Raw genomic sequence first — 18,692 nt, 5'->3', positions numbered from 1 at the left:
CAGAAGGACTCGAGCTGATGCATCGCATGCTGGAGAGATCGCCCGAGATGGCTGGGTAAAATACTGGCTTGTGTGTGATGGGAACGTACCTGCAACAATGATAGCATTCGCTGGTGCCTTTCTCCATGGTATTATCAAGGCGCAAGGTTTGTGAAGAATTAGAATGCAAATGTACGGCACATTAAACTAAGATACATAGTAAGTAAAAGATGAACTATATCTTCCGGTGTCTTTGTTTCCAATTTTTATACTGGGCGATGAATAAGTACATGTAGAGAGACAACTATTTACAGCCATCACAGTCATAATGTCAGGGTCGTCGGCGAGAAATGAGAGACGTATCGAGGACTAGCCAAAGATAAATATATGTATTGACGAACGATCAATCTGCCCTCTCTAATATGTGCCCTTGACCCCTTTTATAATAGCAGGCAGCGGACCACCTTAGTCAGACTGTCAGGCCAGGCACCTGACACTAAAATACCCCTTGGCCCTTATGTGTTGACTACTCTATCTTAGGAGAAAGTGCCAAAAGACGGATGGAAATCAAACGTCGATGCTAGTTACCACAACCTCCGGAAAAGCAGGGTCGCCGGCTTTAGTGAAGACAGACTTGGCTCGCTTGTGCAACACCAGATCGGCGAAAGCCCCAACAACTCCAGCTACCACTTTTCCAATCCTCCCAAACTCCAGACTACCAAGCTGGCTATCTAACAGAGAGCGTGCTGCCTCGGGTAGAGTAATGTTCAATGAAGAGACGAGGTTAGGGAAATCCGTAAACGTCCCATGCGTGGTGTTACTAACGGTCATCAGAGCTTTGGAGCCTCTCAGAGCAGCGAAGAAGACGCTCCAGGTCGGATCTTCGTCAGAGTGCCCGGGCCTGCCGACAAGGGTGAATGGACGGTTGAGGCCTGCGTTGAGTGCGGGGCCCATGAGCTTGCCGTCCAAGTTGATGCCGCCCAGAATGCGCGAATCTTGTAACATTGCCGCTGCGGCGGTGGCGCCTCCCAGGGAGTGGCCGAACATTATGGTGTGGTTGAGTTTGACGCCATCAGTAGGGTTCTTGTGAAGATGAGAGAGCACAAAAGAGACATCATCAGCTCGAACCTGAGTTTGTGTTAGCTCAAGCTCTGTCATGAGCCAGAGATTGTTCCTTAATTGCAACTAACCTGGGTGAGAGATTCCAACTGCGTAGTATTATCCGCGTCCAAGTCAGCCGCACGATAAACAGTTCCGTCAGGAAACTCGACAAAAGATGGATCGTAAGGATGATCGATTGTAACGACGGCAAAGCCATGACTAGCCACTTCGCGAGCCATGGCACCGTAAAGGAGGCGCGGATTGCCCGAGCCAGGAGAAAAGAGCACAAGGGGAAAACTCGAGCGGGTTCGCTTGCATGAACGAGCTCTAGGCTGACAGAACTCCATCTCAAACGAAGAGAAGCTACCATTGGATAGGCCAACGGCGACGCCCAGCTGGTCGTAAGCCTGAGCCACGAGGGGGGTCATGTAAGGCACCCTTTCGTAACCCTCGCAGGAGCTCTTCAGTTTGTCAACGGGCATGAAGGTGGACGTCATAAGTCGTCGGAAGTGCGTGTTGTTGACCGGAGCGTAAGGATCGAGTCGAGTATTATCGGTGAGGTCTTGCACTGACATGGAAACCGCGTATGGTCCAGTCGGGCCAGAGACGAGAACAGCCTGGGTCGCCGAGGCGAGAGCGCATATGATCAACGCTGGAATCATGATATCGAGAGTTCGAGTTGAAGACTTTCAATAATTGTTTAAGTGAGGTGTAGTAAGTGTGAGATATAATGATCAAGAAAGATGCAGCTTGACTGAGTGAAAGGAGATGAAACAGAACGAGAAAATAGCTGCATCTTATACTGATCTATCGTCCCCTGGCCGTACCCGAAATTACACACGAAAGACCTCTCGCGTGGTTGCTGCCCATTTCAGATAAGTGTGAGTAGGCTGGGCAATGTGGATAGAGAGAGCAAAAGAGAAGCTGCGCATCCCATGGCTTGAGTCGGGACCTTGAAGACACTTCGAGACTGTGGCTCTAATCTTCCCCAGCACCATCTCAGGCAAGACATCAGCTGTTATGTAATTGGCCAAAATACCCTGTTCTATTGGGGTTTTACGGCTAGCGTCGCTCAATTGCTTCCGCTTTGGGTTTGGTGCCTTCAGGGCTCTGATCCACTCTCAGACTCATCTCCCCGGCGCTCTAAACATCATACACACATGCAGCTTGCGTGAAGACTTCGAACACATACACACTATGATGACTGCTCTCACAATCTCCGCGGTGAACAGGAACGAATCTGAAGAGAAGGAAATTGCCATATCATTCACAGATTACGTGGTTAAGTAGCAATGCAACTTGGACCTTTCGATCGTCGTACTAGACGTTCCCGTTGCACGCCATGCGCCGCAAGCCACTCGAAGGTACGACAAACCCACCCTGGACTTACTCTCAATTCTATCGCAGCGAGCAACTTTGGCCTCTCTAGAAAGGGGTAGAAGAAATTTCTCAGTGCTGACTGATTCAAGTGTACCGGGTCGAAACCGTGCGCCCAATGCCAGAAACGCGGCATCGAATGCACATTCCCGGCGCCGCCGGCTCCGAGGAACGGAGCTACAATCCGGTTGACCAAGGGGAAGCTCTTCACACCCAAATCTTTCGCAACGTCTAGCACACAGTTCCCCGCCGCACCGCTTCCAGACCAGACGGCCAGCTATCTCTTTTACTTTGATTTGTTCATAAGAAAGAATAGTTTCACCGGTCGTGAGCCATCCTTTCTCTCAGACGTCCAGGACTTGATCAGTACTTCTGGTCAAGCAGGACGAGCCCCACGCAATCACCTGCTGGACTCGATGCTGGCCTTGGGCGCTATGCAGGCACACATGCTCGGCGCGTTGAGCTGCCAGAAAAGCCTGCGTTTCGCACTTGAACATTATCTTCAGTCCATCACCCGTCTCCGAGGGGCTGTCTCAGACTCCACAATGGCTCGGAAGGACAGTATTCTCTGGTCAACCTTTTTCCTTGGTTTATTCGAGGTTCGTGGATCTCGGCATATAATATTCAAATGCGCCTAATCTTTTTTTCTTTTTTCTTTTTGGCTTGTGGAGAAGCTTTGTGTTGACATTGACATTAGTTGATGCAAGACGCCTCGGGTCAGAAATGGCTACAGCACATGGTGTTCGGCACATCTCAGGCCCTCATTGCCAGCGGACCGTCAGCATGTATGTCCGGAACAATGCGAAACTTCTTCATCCAGGCTCGCACCTTTGAAGTCTGTAGAAGCATCATTTTCAACCAGTCCAGCTTCCTGGCAGCACCAGAGTGGATGAAACTGACAGGCAGCTTATCACAAACTGCAACGATGAAGGATCACGCTTCTCTGGACCACGCTTCTCTGGATGATCTCCTGAATCTGGTCGTTCTATGCTCCAGGCTTAGAGCACGGTGAGTTCCAATGCTGAGATTCTGATACTCCGTCGGCCCTGTATCAAGGAGGAAAAAGAAATACTAACCTACACCACTATAGTACGGGCCTGTTCATTGAGAAATACTTCATTGACCCTGAAGGCGAGGTTCTATCAACCGAGGCGCTGGAATTGGCAACTGAAGGCTTCTATCTACGCGATGCACTTGAGGGGTGGAGTTTTGCGGCATCGTCTTCATCTGCCCAACACGATGAGATGCTTTTGGCCATGAATTACCACGCGGCAACAAGCATATATCTCTCCGGAAACTACGACTATGACGTGCATCAATGGCAGGCGATGACCGTTGCAGTACCAGTGCTCAGCCGAGACGAGATCACGAAACATGTCGAAAACATCTTCCAGACAACAAGGAAAGCTCTTCGATCCTCTAGTCTATCGCCTCTTTTGCTCCTCTTCCCCCTTAGAATAGCAGGGGCAAGAGCGAGTCAAAATTGGCAACGGCAGGCCGTGGCTGAGCTTCTGCACGAAGTCAAAAAGCAGTTTGCCGTTGCTGATGCGATGCTTGTCGAACTCAACGAACTGTGGTCTTCAACCCCCATTAAACCCGCCGATTGGTTTTCCGTAGACAGCTAAATAGGATTGTTCATCTTCATATACTGGGCCGCAATTGTTCAATCCGATTATCGCTTTTTGCGATCTACTCTGGCTTCTTGTAGCTCGGCGAGACCTCTGACAACTGTCTTTGATGCTCCCCTTTCTCTATCATATCTTTGATGACCTCATCAGCGACTTTCATAGCCTGGACACCCGCTGGAGCACCGCAATAAACTGTCGCCTGAAGGATCGCCTCACGGATTTCAAGCTCTGTTAACCCATTCCGGATCGCGCCACGAATATGAATCCCGAACTCGGCCCAGCTTTTCAGAGCAATGAGCATACCGATATCTGGTGCACGTGTCAGACCATGCCACCTCATGTCCAAGCAGGCATGAAGGCACTGCGGCGGCGCTCGAATCTACTCACTTAGTAGGCTTCTCTGCTTGCGTTCCAAGCCGGGACGTGACCAGATGTTTCCCCAAGCCCACCTGTTTTGATGGATCTTTGATTAGAACTGGACTTGATTTTGTTACTTTGCTATCCTCACTCGGTGATCAGCTCTTGCTGAGCATAGGCGAACTCGCTCGAGCCGTTACGCATAGCAGTCTCGACATAAGCCTCTCCAACGACTTCCCGTCGGTTCTTAAGGCCAGCTTCAAACAGCTCATCGCGCAGTTGTTTGCTATTCTCGGATGTCATCTTTGCTCTTGGTGCTGAAAGAAAATGTTGATTTAAGGTGAAGAGATCGAGTAGCGACGGCCCAGAAAGCATGGAACAGAGATGTAATAGTATTTCTCCCCGCTTCACGAGGAACAACTCGCCATCCGTGTTCGGCGGAGCCACAAAACCAATTGAGACTGTGGGGTTACATCCGAGTTTTAGTGAATAGAGACTGACCGATGGCGCTGAACCGATCCGCAACCGGGGGATAAGCGCACACCCCGCACTACCCCGCTAAGACGCACAGCGTGTGAGGACTATTCCGCGTTATCCCATCTACCGCATTCCAGAATTGCATGAGCCTCAAAATTACATTCCTTGACTAAGAAATTCATCGCTTTGTTGTTGCAAGGACCGTAGGTGAGAGGGCAAATCCTATTGACCGGTCAGTTGGAACTTCGAAGGTCGTTCTTAAGCCTTGGAAAATGGGGATGATTGACTTCCGAGTGTTCTTTCCTTCTGCTCAAGATAGCGAATATTTGTCGTTTTAGTATCCTTGAAGTTATGGAAGCATCGAAAAAGCCAAGCATGTACACGGTACACAACTCGTCTTCTCTCGGCACAGTAATTTCTCAAGGAGAAAGTAAAAGAACAACCTCTATCATACTACTTGTATCTAATATGTCGGGAAATCGGCCTAAATAAACTCCAAAAGATCCTTCTTTGGTCTTTGTGCCAACTTCAACGCTCCTTTATGTTCTTGCCCATCTTGCTTACGACTTTCACCATGAGGGTTCCCGAGACTATGCGCTCCACCCCGGTTCCCTTCATCTTCATCTGGGTTTCCAGGTTCAGGATACTTCCTCAAGTGCTCGACCGCCCAAATCAACTCCTCGGAAAGTACAGGCGGCGTCCGTCCCTTGGCCCTGAGCGTCGGAAGACCAGCGACACGGAACAGCCAGTTGAGCCACTCAAAAGTTTCTCCAGTCTCCCAGGCAATGTCGTGGAAGTTTCTTCTTTCCTTTTTGACAAGCTCTTCCCTCTCTCTCTCCCATCGCTCCTGCTCCTCAACAGGTGGCAGCGCAACGGACTCTCGTCCGGAAAACACTCTTGCCAACGCAATAGCCTGGTACTCGAAACTCCTGAAGGTCAAAACTCTTGGCATACCGACAATACCCAACGTCGGGAAGTCCTGGAAGAAGGTGTGCCAGAACGTTTTGATCAGTTTTCCGTTCTTGTAGTCGTACAATGGCCGTCCACCGTTCGCTTCCGAGTTCCAGAATGGGTACGATGGTTTGTAGCCCGTGCAGTAGATGATGTGATCAACGTCATCGAGATACGAGTCATCTTCGAAAATGATACGCCCGTCGAGGCGAAATTCCTTGATGATTGGTTTCCAGGCGATGCCCGGAGGCGGCTCGTCGCCATCCCAGCGGGACTTGGACCGTCGGGATTGATAGACAGGGGTGCGAACTGTCTTTACCAACTCTTCTGTCACGTCATGTCCAGATGCAGAGTTTCCAATGGTGAGGATCTTCTTTCCGGTGTACGGTTGCGGGGTGCGGTAAGTTTTGGAATGTACGACTCGGCCTGGGAACTTCTTGATGTATTCGTCTAGACCCTTGACATGAGGCACCTGAATTCATGTCAGTCACTTCCAATTCGAATTTCGGAACCGTAATTTGATGGAGAATAGTGCATACGTAGGGTACTGAGTAGTGACCGTTGGCGAAAACGACGGCGTCGAACACCTCCTGCCACCAAACATCGACGTTACGCGCGGCATCGAACTGGCGCAGAGTCAACCTCCACTGCTCAGGTCTGTCCTTGGCCGGAATCCTTGTCACGTCTTCGACTGTGGTATTGAGTACCAGAGAAGAATCAGTCTTATGCGAAGAGAAATAGTTTTCAATGTATTGTCGCGGGATCCAGTGCGGCGCAAAAGGCCCATAGGCGAACCTTGAGTCCGAAAACGACATTGCAATGTCTGGGACATTGGTGCTTTGGTGTATCGTTAGAGGAAATCTCTCACCAGTATCAAGATATTCGATTGCGCTTACGTTAAAGACTGGTAAATGGGAGTCTGTGAATATCGTTCTCGTTGACTATGTGGCTTGACCTGGGGAAGGTCGCCCGGGATCTCCACTGCGGGATCAACATCGGGCGGGAGGCTTCCGGGCTGGAGTGGAGGCAGCTCAGATGGACTTGGGTCGTAGATCCTGGAAAACAAAGTCAGTCATTCATGTAATAAATAGTAAAGACCGAAAGAAAATTAAGAAACCCAGTACCATGTTCCGCCAGCGGACTCTCTTCTTTCGAATACCTGGATTCGCTCAAAGTAGTCTTCCGCTTTAAAAGCTGCAGCCGTGACAGCACCTAGATGTTACCAGAAGTGAGTCAGTCATATATTTCTACAACAATAATGACCCAAGTACATGTTCGCTTGGTGGCTTGCAGTGGCTTGCATTGTTGTATCACAGAAGCACGCGTGGTTTGAGAGGACTTTACCTGCAGCGCCGGCGCCAATAATGGCAACAGACTTGATCTTCCGTTCTCCGCCCATGGTATCTGAGTGTCCCGAAGCTTAGACCAGCGAAATCCAAGAAATGGCTGGATTCATTCACTAGGCAAAGCTGTTTCACAATCACATGAACGTGTGCAAAAGTATTTAAAGTATGACAACAGTCCAGAAACGAATGAACTTTGCATTCGAGTCAGGCCAAACCCATTTGTCATCTGTCACACGTTAAGAGGGGGCTCTGGACGGAAACTGGGTTGATCGGGTGTATTCGCCATCTGTCGCCATCCTCAGAAGCGATGTCACCATCGCTGCGTCACGTGAGCAATGGGATGTCGTGTTCGGCATGCAAAGACACAAGATAACCACCGACAATAGCTCTGAACCTTGTCATTTCAAGCCAACTTATCTACGGCCAGAGTTCAATTCAGTTGAGTCCACGCAAAACGGTTCTTGAAGCTACACGAGAGACAAGAATGAGAAGACCGACGTCGCAGTGTGCCCCGGCCGGGTCGACCCGGATGTCGCTATTTCGCTAGATTGAGAGCCCCGTCTTGCCGAGCAAAAATGGATCCTGCGGACCAACCATAAGCTGACATGAGTAGAGAGTTTGGGCTTGAATTGATTGAAAATTACCTGGAAAGTCTATTCGGGGTTCTCGTATCTTTTCTCCTTTTATCTTGCCATCCCGTCCCATGTTGATAATAAGAGACGCAGCTAGAAATACTCAACCTTTCCTTGATGAACTAACACCTCTTAATAGAGGTCTACATTAAGCTGTAAGGCCCTCATTCAAATATGACTAAACCCGCAGGGATCTCATCGCGAGTCTTTGGTTTAAGCAAGAATAGGATTGGTAACCAGCCGGCGCCTCACGCACTCATCAGGCAGCAGCCTCCAGCGCAGTCAACCACCCGATTCTTTGGATTCCTCAATCCTTGGTGCTACGCTGGTTGGCGCCAACCAAAACATGTCGCTGCCGCCGCAAGCAGATCAGTCTTTCAATTGCCTATTTGATACGGTTTCCTTGCATGATCTCTCAAAGGTTACAGGTTGCTAAATCCCTTGTATCGACGCTGTCTTGAAGCTGTTCTCCCTTTTGAGGACTTCGGAGTTTAGCGAACGTCGAGTTAGAATGCAAATACCTAGTGAGTTTGCACGTTATCAACGTAAGTCGCAAGACTCAAGATATTCTTTCCAACCTTCTCCTCAACAGCTGGGATTTTCCCCCAGAATCTAACCCCTTATCACTGTATCCTAGTCGAAATTGGCGGCCTCTCTTTCTTCAACGCACAGCCGACGGAAAAGTCGCAGCAGCAGTAATCAACTTGTGACCGAGACCCCCACGCAGACTATGGCGCACTGCAGCAATGCCACCAACTTGGTCGCTGTTGGGGTGGAGAAAACCGCAAGAAAATCCCTTCTGGGTGCGAGATTCTGCCTCGTTGGTCCTGATGTGGAAGCTTCCGATGCAGGCGCAAGGATGCTCAGACAGAACTCAGGAGGCGCAGCATGAGCAACCAACAAGGGCGCTTACAGCTCGATATCCTAAGTGAGAGAGAACATCCTGAAATCGTTCTCAGGAATTGCGGTCAACCCGATGTTGGTTGTATTTATAGCAGTGAGAGACCCGGGGATGCAGTGGCGTGGGCTTTTGAACCACTTGCTCACAAATCCTGATCACCTCCCTAGCTGATCTCAACTCTGCTGAACGCAGCTGTCTGAACAATTCTTGAAAATGCCAGATTTTGGTCTTCCACCCCACAGAAACTCTCGTCCTCCAGACAGTTCCACTCTTCCCTCGATGCACAGTTCCACGCCGCTCAAGATTACCAAGCGCAGAGCCAGGGCGGTGAATGCAGCGCAGCCGAGCACAGCATCATCACCCTTAGCGCCGGCCACGAGGGGGTTGACACCTGATCAGCCAGTCCGACGAGCCTCATTCAATTTCCTTTCGGGGAATCAAGTCGCAGACCCCAGCTGGACTCCAGCTTCTGGTGGGCCTGAAGAATCCGAGGTGGACACACCGTCAAAGAAAACCGTCCCCAGAAATAGGTCAACATCTGCAGCGTTGTCGAAAACAGCGAGATCGTCCCGATCTGAGAAACCCGACGATCATGAGCCTCCTTTGGACGATCCTGGAGACGTGGCCCGGGTTAGGCCGTCATTTCACACCTCTCACACCTCCCCAAAGCTACACTCCGAAACCGAGAGACGAGGTCAAAGGCCTATCGCGCCAGGTCGGAGTGTGAGCGAGCCACCTTCAACGCATGCGAGGCAGTTGAACGGCCCTCAAATCGACCGCAACATCGAGTATTTGATCAAGGCCGGCCCCGGGTCCAAGGCCCATCTCCCGGGTTACCTTTATATTTTCGTCACCAAGCTGCGGGAAGGCAGCCAGCTGCTTAAAATCGGCATTACCAAAGACCACCCAACGGAGCGTGGAAAAAGTATTCAAAACCAGTGCAAGCACCCGGAATTCTTCGAACATCAAGGTGCGATAGCGCCAAAATTCTTCTTGAACAGAATTGCCGAGAGGTTGGTCCACGCAGAGTTGGCCAACTTTCGTCGATCATGGACCTGTGCCTGCGAAAAGAAGCATAAAGAATACTTTGACGTGAGTGACGAAATTGCTCTGGAGGTTTGTGGCAGATGGAGAGCCTTTTGCGAACTGAAACCGTGGGACTCTCAAGGCAGGCTATTGCCAGAGTGGGAACACAGGCTGCGGCACAGAGTTCGGTTCAGCGACCCAAGACGAGATTTCGACCCTTGCGAGCTCGCCAGGCACTGGCGAACTTGTGTTTTCCCGGCTCCTCTAGAACATCTAGCAAACGACGCGCGGGTTCTCTGGAATCATGTCTTCCCCAGTCGTTGGCATATTGCTGCTGTGGGGGAGGCACTCACAATGATCTTCATCTGGCCGACTTCCTTCTGGACATCAATATGGTGGAAGGTGGTTCTCATTCTGGTTGTGCTAGAACTTTGTTGTCTCGATGGCATGTACACAAAGGATTCCGTCTCCAGGCTTCTGAGTGGAAGTCTACAACGTTTTATGCTGTGGAAGCTCTCAGGGGAATCGGGGAATCGGCCGACACTGTGGGCCAAGGAGTACCTGCAGGTTGTCTCTTCTGACCAGCAAGTTCAAAATGAGCAATCAGAGGACTTTGATACGGATATGCTGGACGAAGCTCCCAGTTACGATGATGACGGCGATATCAACAAAGACAGCAAAGATTGTGACAGCGATAGTGATGATGAGAGCATGGATGAGGGTGTTTCTCCCTTTCAGAATCCCGATAAAATCTTTGTCGGCACAAGATGAGGGATGACAGACCTACACGTGTGGAACAATATGCAAATTTCCTTCCGGTCTGCAGAAGAAGAGACTCAAATGTTATAGTCATTGACTCTGATTGAGTGTCAATATAATGAATTCAAAGCAAACTTCAGCCAATCTCGGAGTTGTCTTCCAATTAGTTTTCTCCGTCTAGACAACAATATAAAGATTTGAAACTACGAGTCCCAAAGCCAAATTATATAACAAGCTTCAGAAATAGCATCTCCTGATTTTCACGATACAGGATTGTTGCGACTGGAATTGGTTGCAGTGGTAGAAAAGGTTTGATAAAATTAGGGTCTCTTATTGTCTGTCGGATTGGAAGCCCAATTCGACCTCGAGTCAGCGCCAGCGCAGGGGCCATCTGAGGGTCTCTATATCAGCGTTCAACTGACGGTCTAACCTTTTCCACCTCACGCAGAGATCAATATACAGTTAATTGACCCTTCGTCACCACGGTTCGACTCGAACAATCACCCCTGTGATACGTAAACGAACGCTTATAATGACCGTAAGAAAATGGATTCTTTCATTAATGGAAATTAGAAGTAAACAAGCTTCGGTTTCACAGGAAGCCAGATTATGATTTATAGTAGTAAAGTCTGGTATTAGCGATTCGACATCTCTAGCAATTGGAAATTTAAAGTCGGAAATTGAGGTTCAGAATTTTAAAATTGTATTCACCTGAATCAATTAACTATTGTAAACTCGCCCATGCGATAAGTTATGTTCACGGAGAGCCGTGTATCTTCGCAGCAGCGGGGCATTGGTTATTTTACATCGCTTCCTTGTAATCAATTTCGCCGCCACTATGACGATGGACGCCGGCAATTAACATAGATAAAATGAGAAACCTTCCAAACGGATTCGGTTGCACTGCCTTGATCTGCTGCTGGATATTCTAGACAAGTAAAGTACGCGTAGATGTCGATGGAGATGGTCATTGGAGTGGCCAAGGATTTCAAATCCTAAAGCAAGACACAAGGTTCTTCGACCAGGACACGATGCGCCGCCAAGGCTACACGGCATCCCGAGACACTGAATTCTTTTTCCAATGAAGCAAGAGGAAATTTGTCTGCCTCTAGGCTAATAATGTTCATCATGGCGTGGTGGATTTACCCCGCCATCCCGCCTAGCAGGCGCTCCGCATATTGCTTGTTGTACCTCTCTACCCCTTTTTCCCTAAAGGGGTAAAAGCGTGGCAGAACAATTACGTAGGTCAAGATTGCTGACAATACAACAACATCCACTCTTCCCAATGGAGTTCGAAGCTGTCACATCGTAGTGTGAGACAAACAGGGCTGAAAGCGAAGTTGGGTTGGCATGTAAGCTCAGCACATATGCAACTCACTTGCCACATTGAGACTTGAGACGTCCTCTGCGGGCTCACTCGGGCTCAGCTGTTCGTCGCCAAGGCGCCAATTCGGAAACGATGGAATAAGATATTACAACTATTTGACGAATCAAGCTCACGGACCGGCGGGTCAGCCGCATAGCCTCGATCCTTGAGATTGGAACCTTGTATTTGTCTTGTTTACTCGAATTGATTATCACTAGGCAGTCAACGTGCTCGAGCCACGCAGATCCCATCACTATCAACAACTGCTTCTCACATTTCGTCGCACATATAAGACTGCAAGCTGTTGCCAAAGATGAGAACGATGTCTCCTGAGTATGCTCACACAACATCAAACCATCGCCATTCTGTAATCATTCACCATGAAGCCGCAAAACATCTTTCTCAGCCCTCTCCTTCTTACTTCAGCCAACGCCCTAACCTTACCTGATGACGCACACCTCGCCTTACGCAGTGACGGTCAGAATTCTTCTGCGCCATCAAACAAGTCATCCATCCAATGGACAGAGTGCGACTTGGATTTTGGGGAGGCAGGCAACGCTCTGGTAGATGCATTGCCCGAGAAGCTCCAGTGCGCCAGACTCGAGGTTCCCTTAGATTACACCAGTCTAAGCTCTGGCGAAACTATTCAGCTCCAATTGATCAAGGCCAGTGCAAACAAAGAACCTTACTTGGGGAGCATGATGTGGAATCCAGGTGGACCTGGAGGTTCTGGCGTCGAGTCGGTAGCCAGGCTGGGTCTCAAGTTGCGCGAGTAGGTCGTCGTCAGAATCATTCTAGTTGCTTCCTGTCTGCTAACTCAGTGATTGTAGCATCGTTGGAGGCAACTACGATATTATTGGATTCGATCCTCGGTGAGTATATTGTTGTGTTACATGCCCGCCTAAACGGCTCTCTTGGTTAACGAATGCTCAGAGGCACTGGTAAAACTATACCATACATCTGCAACGTAACATCGGCTGGACAGACTTCCGTCACCCGACGTGACTTCGAAACGCTACCAAAGGGCGATATCTGGAACAGCATCAAGACGATAGATTGGGAAGGCTGGGCGGTAACAGCGGACGCTTGCTTCAGGGATCAAGCCAAGTACGGCCGCTTCGTCGGCACACCTTTCGTGGCCAGAGACATGATTTCGATCGCCGACGCTCTCGACCAAGGCCCTAAGGTGAATTACTGGGGAGTCTCCTACGGCACCGTCCTCGGACAAGTCTTCGCCTCCATGTTCCCCGACCGCGTGGGACGTCTCGTCTTGGATAGCAATCTCATCGCGGACGACTATGCCGACACCACCTGGAAAACCGGACAAAGAGACACGGAGCGCGCGTTACACCACCTCTTTGACGAGTGTGTCAAGGCCGGTCCCGAAGCCTGCGTACTGGCCAACTTTACCGGCAGCGACACAACGGGGGACAGTCTGATGGCGGCACTTGAAACCCTGCTCGAGGAGCAGATCAACGACAAAAACGACACCACAAACGAGAAAGATGACATTGTGTCTCTCTTCAAGATGTCCCTGCTGGCAGAACTCTACAAGCCCCTGCAATACCCACTGGCCGTCTCGAGAGTCCACGCCGCTTTGACAGGGAATTGGACTGGCGCCATTACCCCAGCGCCTCCTCAACTGCCGTCAGAATGGAACGAGGGTGGTACGTTTAGCGTTTGGGGCATTGCCTGCGCAGACTCGTCCTTCCGCGTCGAAAATGTAGACGATTTATACTCCATCTACCGAACTCACTGGGAGGGGAGCTCTTTCGGTGATGCCAGTGCCAGGCTGCGCCTACAATGCTCTCGCTGGCGTTTTGATGCCGCAGAGAAGATCGACCTCAATGCCCTGAGGAACGTCAGGACCAGCTTCCCGGTCCTCATAATCAACGGTCACTGGGACCCGGCCACCCCGGAGAACACGGCATGGGAGATTTCTGCGCGGTTCCGAAACAGTCGAGCTGTCATTCACTACGGCGTTGGTGTAAGTGCTTTTCAACCACGATCTGCGTGGCAAAGTGGAAGTTGACCGCTCTTTTCTAGCATGGATACACCAACCATCCCTCGAAGTGCGTAGATAACATTGTCCGCGAGTATTTCCAGGATGGTAAGATGCCTGAGATTGGAACCACGTGTGAGCCCGACATGACGGCCTTCGAATATGTCGCTGCGGAAGCGAAGAAGGCGGAGGAGAGTGAGTAGTTGAGGATTACCAAGCCATTTTGAAGGTTTATGGTTGAGCATCGGTATCCACAGTACATGTAGATTTTCTCTGCTTGCCTAATTGTCGGCGATCTAGTTTCGGGGTTACCTCTTTTTGCCCTTTGCAATACTTTAGGGCTCATTCTCAATGCTCAATAATGTCATCACAAAGCATGTATTCGATGCTCGTAGCAATCTTCTTTACCAGACCAGCGGCTCCGGTCAACCCTGAAAGCGTACAGTCTCAATTGAGAGTCTCCAGGTATGCCGCATAGTCCCACTTCTTGCCGTCCCTCCAAAAGCCCTCCACGACCGGAGGATGTGGCGTCTTACCGTCCACAGACACTTCGTTCAACCAGCTCCAGTAAGTCGTCGCCTTCCAACCATTCGTCTTCCAATCATTAATGTCCTTATCTGGCTGCCTGTTGAACACCGGCAACACGTCCAGCAAACTCGCGTCGTGGGCGATGCAAACCATTACGTTGTCCTTGATATCCAACTCCCGCATCTTTGCAACCGACTCTGTGGCCAGATCGATATCTGTGTAGACAGGATGCTTCCCTCCACGAGGTAGCTCGTACCATGGCGTGATTCGCCCCAATTTCTCATCGGACGCGTTGGGATGGTGAGGGGTAAAGTGGGAGCATGGGCACACGGCCTTGGACGCCCAGTCTCTACGTAAAGCAATGGCCGAAGCGGGAATGCCATCCGGGAGCGGAGTCTCCTCGGACGGCCGGAACACACCTGCGAAATGGCAAATGTCGCCGCCCAGAAACATAAACGTGGCTCCCTCGGGGGACGAAGACGGCGTCGTCCGGGCGAGAGCGCATATATGCTCCGGCTGATGCCCGGGAGCCTCGAGCAGGTAGAAAGAACCGTCGCCGAAGAAATCCTGGGCTTTGAACTTGCCTACCATCAGGTCTTTGTCAAAGTTGGCTTCCTCGAGCGGCCGGCCTTCAAACTCTGCTGCCGCCTGTGGATCATCTCTCCCCCCGGGCCTGCCTTTCGACGAGAAGTACCCGGGCCCCGTGACCAATGTTGTTGATTTGGGAAAGACGGATACGTCTCCGCGGTGATCAAAGTGGGCGTGAGACCAGATGCAGTAGTCTGTTTTCTTTCCTGTAAGAGACGGCTCTTGAATTCTAGACCAGAGGATAACAGATTCTTACCTATCGACTTTGGATCTACTCCCCCATCCGTCAAGACCTCATCAATGCCCTTTGGCACACTCATGCCAAAGATCACGCTATCTGGTCCCAGCACCCCTTGTTGGACACCCTTGGGCAGGTTCCAATAGTCTTTCCGGACTCCAAGATCGAACATTGCTTTTTTACCAAGCTTCTCATGCTCCAGGAGGAAAGCCAATGAGCAGAAATTGATGACCTCATGCCCCTTGACGACCGGTTGGACGAAGGACTCGGCCACGCCGACCATTGCAGTTGTCGTGTCGACAAGTTTGACGCGAACAACATTGTCCGATTCTGGAATGGCGGTCATTTTGTCGATTTAAAGGTTTTAACTTTTGTGGTTTGCCTACGCAACGACGTTAGGAAGACAAAGAGGGGAGATGGTGCGTCCTTGAGACATGAACTTTCCTAAGCCGCATGGTGTCCCGACGTCATCGGTGGTTATCAAATGAACATGTCTTCTCCACTTCTCCAGGTTTTGGAGGCAAAAATGGACGCTTATTGCTCCATCAGGAGTTCCAGGAAATGTTTACCCGAAGGTGTTAGCCACACACCAGCCATAGACTTGCATGTATCTTGCATGTAAGCCTCACATACGAATCCGTACAATGGTCTCGGCAATAAGCTTAAGATGGAATCAGTGTATTGAAAGCATAAGAAAAGTCTCGAGGTTTGATTTATATAAATGCCCAATGGAGTCGAGAAAACCAAAATTCAACCTCCAAACGCCCGCACGCGCGCCATATGCTCTAGTTTAGTAGGATATCGTACCCATCTCCCATAATGCGAACCTCCTCGTTGCCGAGGCCGTACTTTCGTCGCACCAATTCGAAAATGATCAACCCAGCACTCGTGCTGGGGACTTGGCGGATAGCGTTCCACCAGAAACCCCGCCACAGCCACTTCCTCACTCCTAATCCTTCCTTTGCGGCCTCTGCGCAGCATTCCGACCAGGTCTCTTTATAAGCCCGGTAGTAAGCTCTCGTCATCCTCCATCCGTCTCTTCGTTGCGTTGGGTCGGCCCCCTTGGCCTCCCTCAGTTTCGCTGCCTTGGCGTCGAGTTCTTCCAGGCGATCCCAGTGCTCCACTTGCACGTGAGTCAAGGGATGAAGAAGAACCTGTTGGGCAAAGGAGGCGCTGAGGCCTCCGAGGAGCAAGAAGATGGGCTCTATGGCGTAATGCGGTCGGATGATAAGGGGCTGCTTTTCGTCGTCTTCTGGTTTGCCCTTCTTTGCCGGTCGTTTTTGGGCCATGAAGTCAACAATGTGTTCTTCGAGTCCGCCATAGTACCATGAGACGAAGCGGTAGTACCCCTGAGCCTTGACGTATTCGAAAACGCTGAAGAACACGGCGGCACCGAAACTGTCCTTCATGAGAGACAACCCCCATCCCGCAAAGATGCCACGCACACCAATCTCCCTCAGCTTCTCGGCACTGAAGGCCCACATGCTCCTTGGTTTCCCGCCTTCTGTAGGCATGAGGTCGCGATGGTCATATCGAGCTTGGATGGCGTCTAGTGGTGCTGCGATGACACTCTGGAGACTTCCGGCGAGAAGTCCAGCGGTAAAGGTTTGAGTCGGGTGTGGTGGTGGGTAGACGGTCTTTGTCGCCCTGCCGCTCTCTTCATGCAGGTTGCCAAGGATTGTGAGGTAGCTGGTGTACAACACAGCTCCGACACCCACGTTTGCGATGAGCGGCGGCAAGACTTGATTAGGAAGCACGCTCCAGCCGTGCTGCCTCACCGCTGAAGTGAGCACGCCTGGCGTCGTGCCCCTTAGATAGAACCATGCCTGGTTCAGGGTCGCTTTCAGCTTGGTCGAGGGCTCCTTCGCAGCGGCCTGTGCAAGCAGCTCAATCTGGGCTTGATGCACACTGCGCGCGTAAGCGAGGTAGTCGACACGAGTGCGGAAGAAGGCCTTCACCGGAGCTCGGAAGTAGAAGGCGATGGCCTGGGCGCTCAAGGCTCGCACGCCGGCGGCCGAAGCTGCGGTTGCGGCGTTGCTGCGCGGCTTCTTATCTGGCAGCTGCGCATCTGGCGGTAGAACGGGTAGGACGCCTGTGAATGGGTCGTATGCTGTTGTGCCGTCATCGAGACGTCGTGTCATTGTATACTGCTTTTCATCGTCCCCTGCAGGTAAAATATTCTGGATGAGATTCAAGACGGCAAAACTTGGTATCGGTTGAGATCGGTTCGCAGATTCGCGATGCGATGACTAAGCGCATGACCTTGTTAAAGTGGGTACGTTATGCCGGATGTCCCCCACCTGTGATCGCTTGCATGAGGTACCTAAGGCAACCACATGACAACTTATCCAGCTTCAAGTCCCATGCCAACTTTTGCAATCTTACGTACCTAGGGTGTCGATGTGTCAAAAAATACAACTCTTTATCCTCTGACCTAGAGTTCGGTCGGAAAGCTTCTTGAATTGGCATCAGCCATCATTGGTTCTTTGGAAAATATTAAATTCGATGACACGATAGATGGACGTCAACTGCTCGAAGCATTGCTGAGTGGCATCGCAGTGATGCCAAAATTTGGCGTCTTATTAACAGCTCCTGATATGCTTCTATTCGACTTGATCTTTAAGTACAGACAGAAAGTTTCAAAATATTCTATTTTGTCTGTGATCATGAGAAATGTGATAACTTATTTTCATGCTGAGTGTTCCAGGCGCCACGGCACGTTTCACGAGTCAGAAATCTCAGCATGTTCAGCGGTTTATACCCAGAAAGCAGATAGAAATGTCAAAGTTGGGCGATCATCTAATCTGAGAATAGCTTTGATCATGATTCAAAGCTTTAATACGTCGGAGATTAAGTTGCACTGATAGCAATCTGTATTAGTCGTGATCAATCTAGGCGCAGATACCAAAGCCCCTTGTAATTTTGGTTCACTAAACATTCTTCTTGCACATATCAGGAACAGTCAGTCACATGTTTAGACTTGATAACGGCCCAGAAATGTGGCCGCTCAGCCTTTGTAGACTTCCACCCAGCACTGGCAACATTACTTTGTCCTCGATGAATTTTACGAAACAAATCAATGAGAGACGAACGTATCAGAAGTGATCTCTAGGTTCGACGGGCTGAGTTGGCTCATGAATCAAACTCTTGGACAACACTATTAGTTTCGTCCAGAGTCCCTCCCAGCTGCCCCTCTGCTTGGGCCTTCAGCTTCTGTGGGTATCTTGAAATGGACGAAAACACAGTTCATGGTCCATATATATTAACAAAGTCCTTCGCTGAGTCGCAGTAGGTGTCGGCAGGATGAGATTATGAAGTCGGAAAGATTGATGTTGTGAGGTATCCCGTGGAAACTGGTAAGTGATTGACCCTTCCGTTCTTTCTGCAGGACGTCTGACTAATCCCATGGCGGCCAGATCCCTGATTTTGCGCTAAG

The 18,692-nt window shown here is 50.3% G+C and overlaps 8 protein-coding genes across 8 annotated transcripts; 3 read left to right on the top strand and 5 right to left on the bottom strand.

Annotated features, from left to right (window-relative positions):
- Positions 1-546: 546 nt before the first annotated feature.
- Positions 547-1,742, bottom strand: CORC01_02503 (PAF acetylhydrolase; the record flags this gene model as incomplete). Its single annotated transcript, XM_022614153.1, has 2 exons — positions 547-1,107; positions 1,170-1,742. 2 exons carry the CDS (start codon positions 1,740-1,742, stop codon positions 547-549), a joined length of 1,134 nt encoding a protein of 377 aa, XP_022479365.1.
- Positions 1,743-3,002: 1,260 nt separating this feature from the next.
- CORC01_02502 (uncharacterized protein) lies at positions 3,003-4,082 on the top strand (the record flags this gene model as incomplete). The annotated part of the gene is made up of 3 exons (XM_022614152.1): positions 3,003-3,056; positions 3,155-3,465; positions 3,548-4,082. 3 exons carry the CDS (start codon positions 3,003-3,005, stop codon positions 4,080-4,082), a joined length of 900 nt encoding a protein of 299 aa, XP_022479364.1.
- A 64-nt stretch (positions 4,083-4,146) lies between these two features.
- On the bottom strand, positions 4,147-4,745 carry CORC01_02501 (carboxymuconolactone decarboxylase; the record flags this gene model as incomplete). The annotated part of the gene is made up of 3 exons (XM_022614151.1): positions 4,147-4,394; positions 4,473-4,534; positions 4,594-4,745. 3 exons carry the CDS (start codon positions 4,743-4,745, stop codon positions 4,147-4,149), a joined length of 462 nt encoding a protein of 153 aa, XP_022479363.1.
- A 658-nt stretch (positions 4,746-5,403) lies between these two features.
- CORC01_02500 (uncharacterized protein) lies at positions 5,404-7,269 on the bottom strand (the record flags this gene model as incomplete). Its single annotated transcript, XM_022614150.1, has 5 exons — positions 5,404-6,342; positions 6,410-6,707; positions 6,767-6,925; positions 6,995-7,082; positions 7,215-7,269. 5 exons carry the CDS (start codon positions 7,267-7,269, stop codon positions 5,404-5,406), a joined length of 1,539 nt encoding a protein of 512 aa, XP_022479362.1.
- Positions 7,270-9,028: 1,759 nt separating this feature from the next.
- Positions 9,029-10,546, top strand: CORC01_02499 (uncharacterized protein; the record flags this gene model as incomplete). The annotated part of the gene is made up of 1 exon (XM_022614149.1): positions 9,029-10,546. The coding sequence occupies one exon, from the start codon at positions 9,029-9,031 to the stop codon at positions 10,544-10,546; it is 1,518 nt and encodes a 505-aa protein (XP_022479361.1).
- Positions 10,547-12,280: 1,734 nt separating this feature from the next.
- CORC01_02498 (uncharacterized protein) lies at positions 12,281-14,105 on the top strand (the record flags this gene model as incomplete). Its single annotated transcript, XM_022614148.1, has 4 exons — positions 12,281-12,672; positions 12,731-12,772; positions 12,834-13,887; positions 13,947-14,105. 4 exons carry the CDS (start codon positions 12,281-12,283, stop codon positions 14,103-14,105), a joined length of 1,647 nt encoding a protein of 548 aa, XP_022479360.1.
- A 244-nt stretch (positions 14,106-14,349) lies between these two features.
- On the bottom strand, positions 14,350-15,602 carry CORC01_02497 (metallo-beta-lactamase superfamily protein; the record flags this gene model as incomplete). Its single annotated transcript, XM_022614147.1, has 2 exons — positions 14,350-15,224; positions 15,275-15,602. 2 exons carry the CDS (start codon positions 15,600-15,602, stop codon positions 14,350-14,352), a joined length of 1,203 nt encoding a protein of 400 aa, XP_022479359.1.
- A 439-nt stretch (positions 15,603-16,041) lies between these two features.
- Positions 16,042-17,397, bottom strand: CORC01_02496 (uncharacterized protein; the record flags this gene model as incomplete). The annotated part of the gene is made up of 1 exon (XM_022614146.1): positions 16,042-17,397. The coding sequence occupies one exon, from the start codon at positions 17,395-17,397 to the stop codon at positions 16,042-16,044; it is 1,356 nt and encodes a 451-aa protein (XP_022479358.1).
- Between the last annotated feature and the right edge of the window lie 1,295 nt (positions 17,398-18,692).

This window comes from Colletotrichum orchidophilum, assembly GCF_001831195.1.
Source record: "Colletotrichum orchidophilum strain IMI 309357 chromosome Unknown Scaffold_14.1, whole genome shotgun sequence".
Taxonomy (NCBI): domain Eukaryota; kingdom Fungi; phylum Ascomycota; class Sordariomycetes; order Glomerellales; family Glomerellaceae; genus Colletotrichum; species Colletotrichum orchidophilum.
This window is presented reverse-complemented; position numbering and strand designations above follow the sequence as displayed.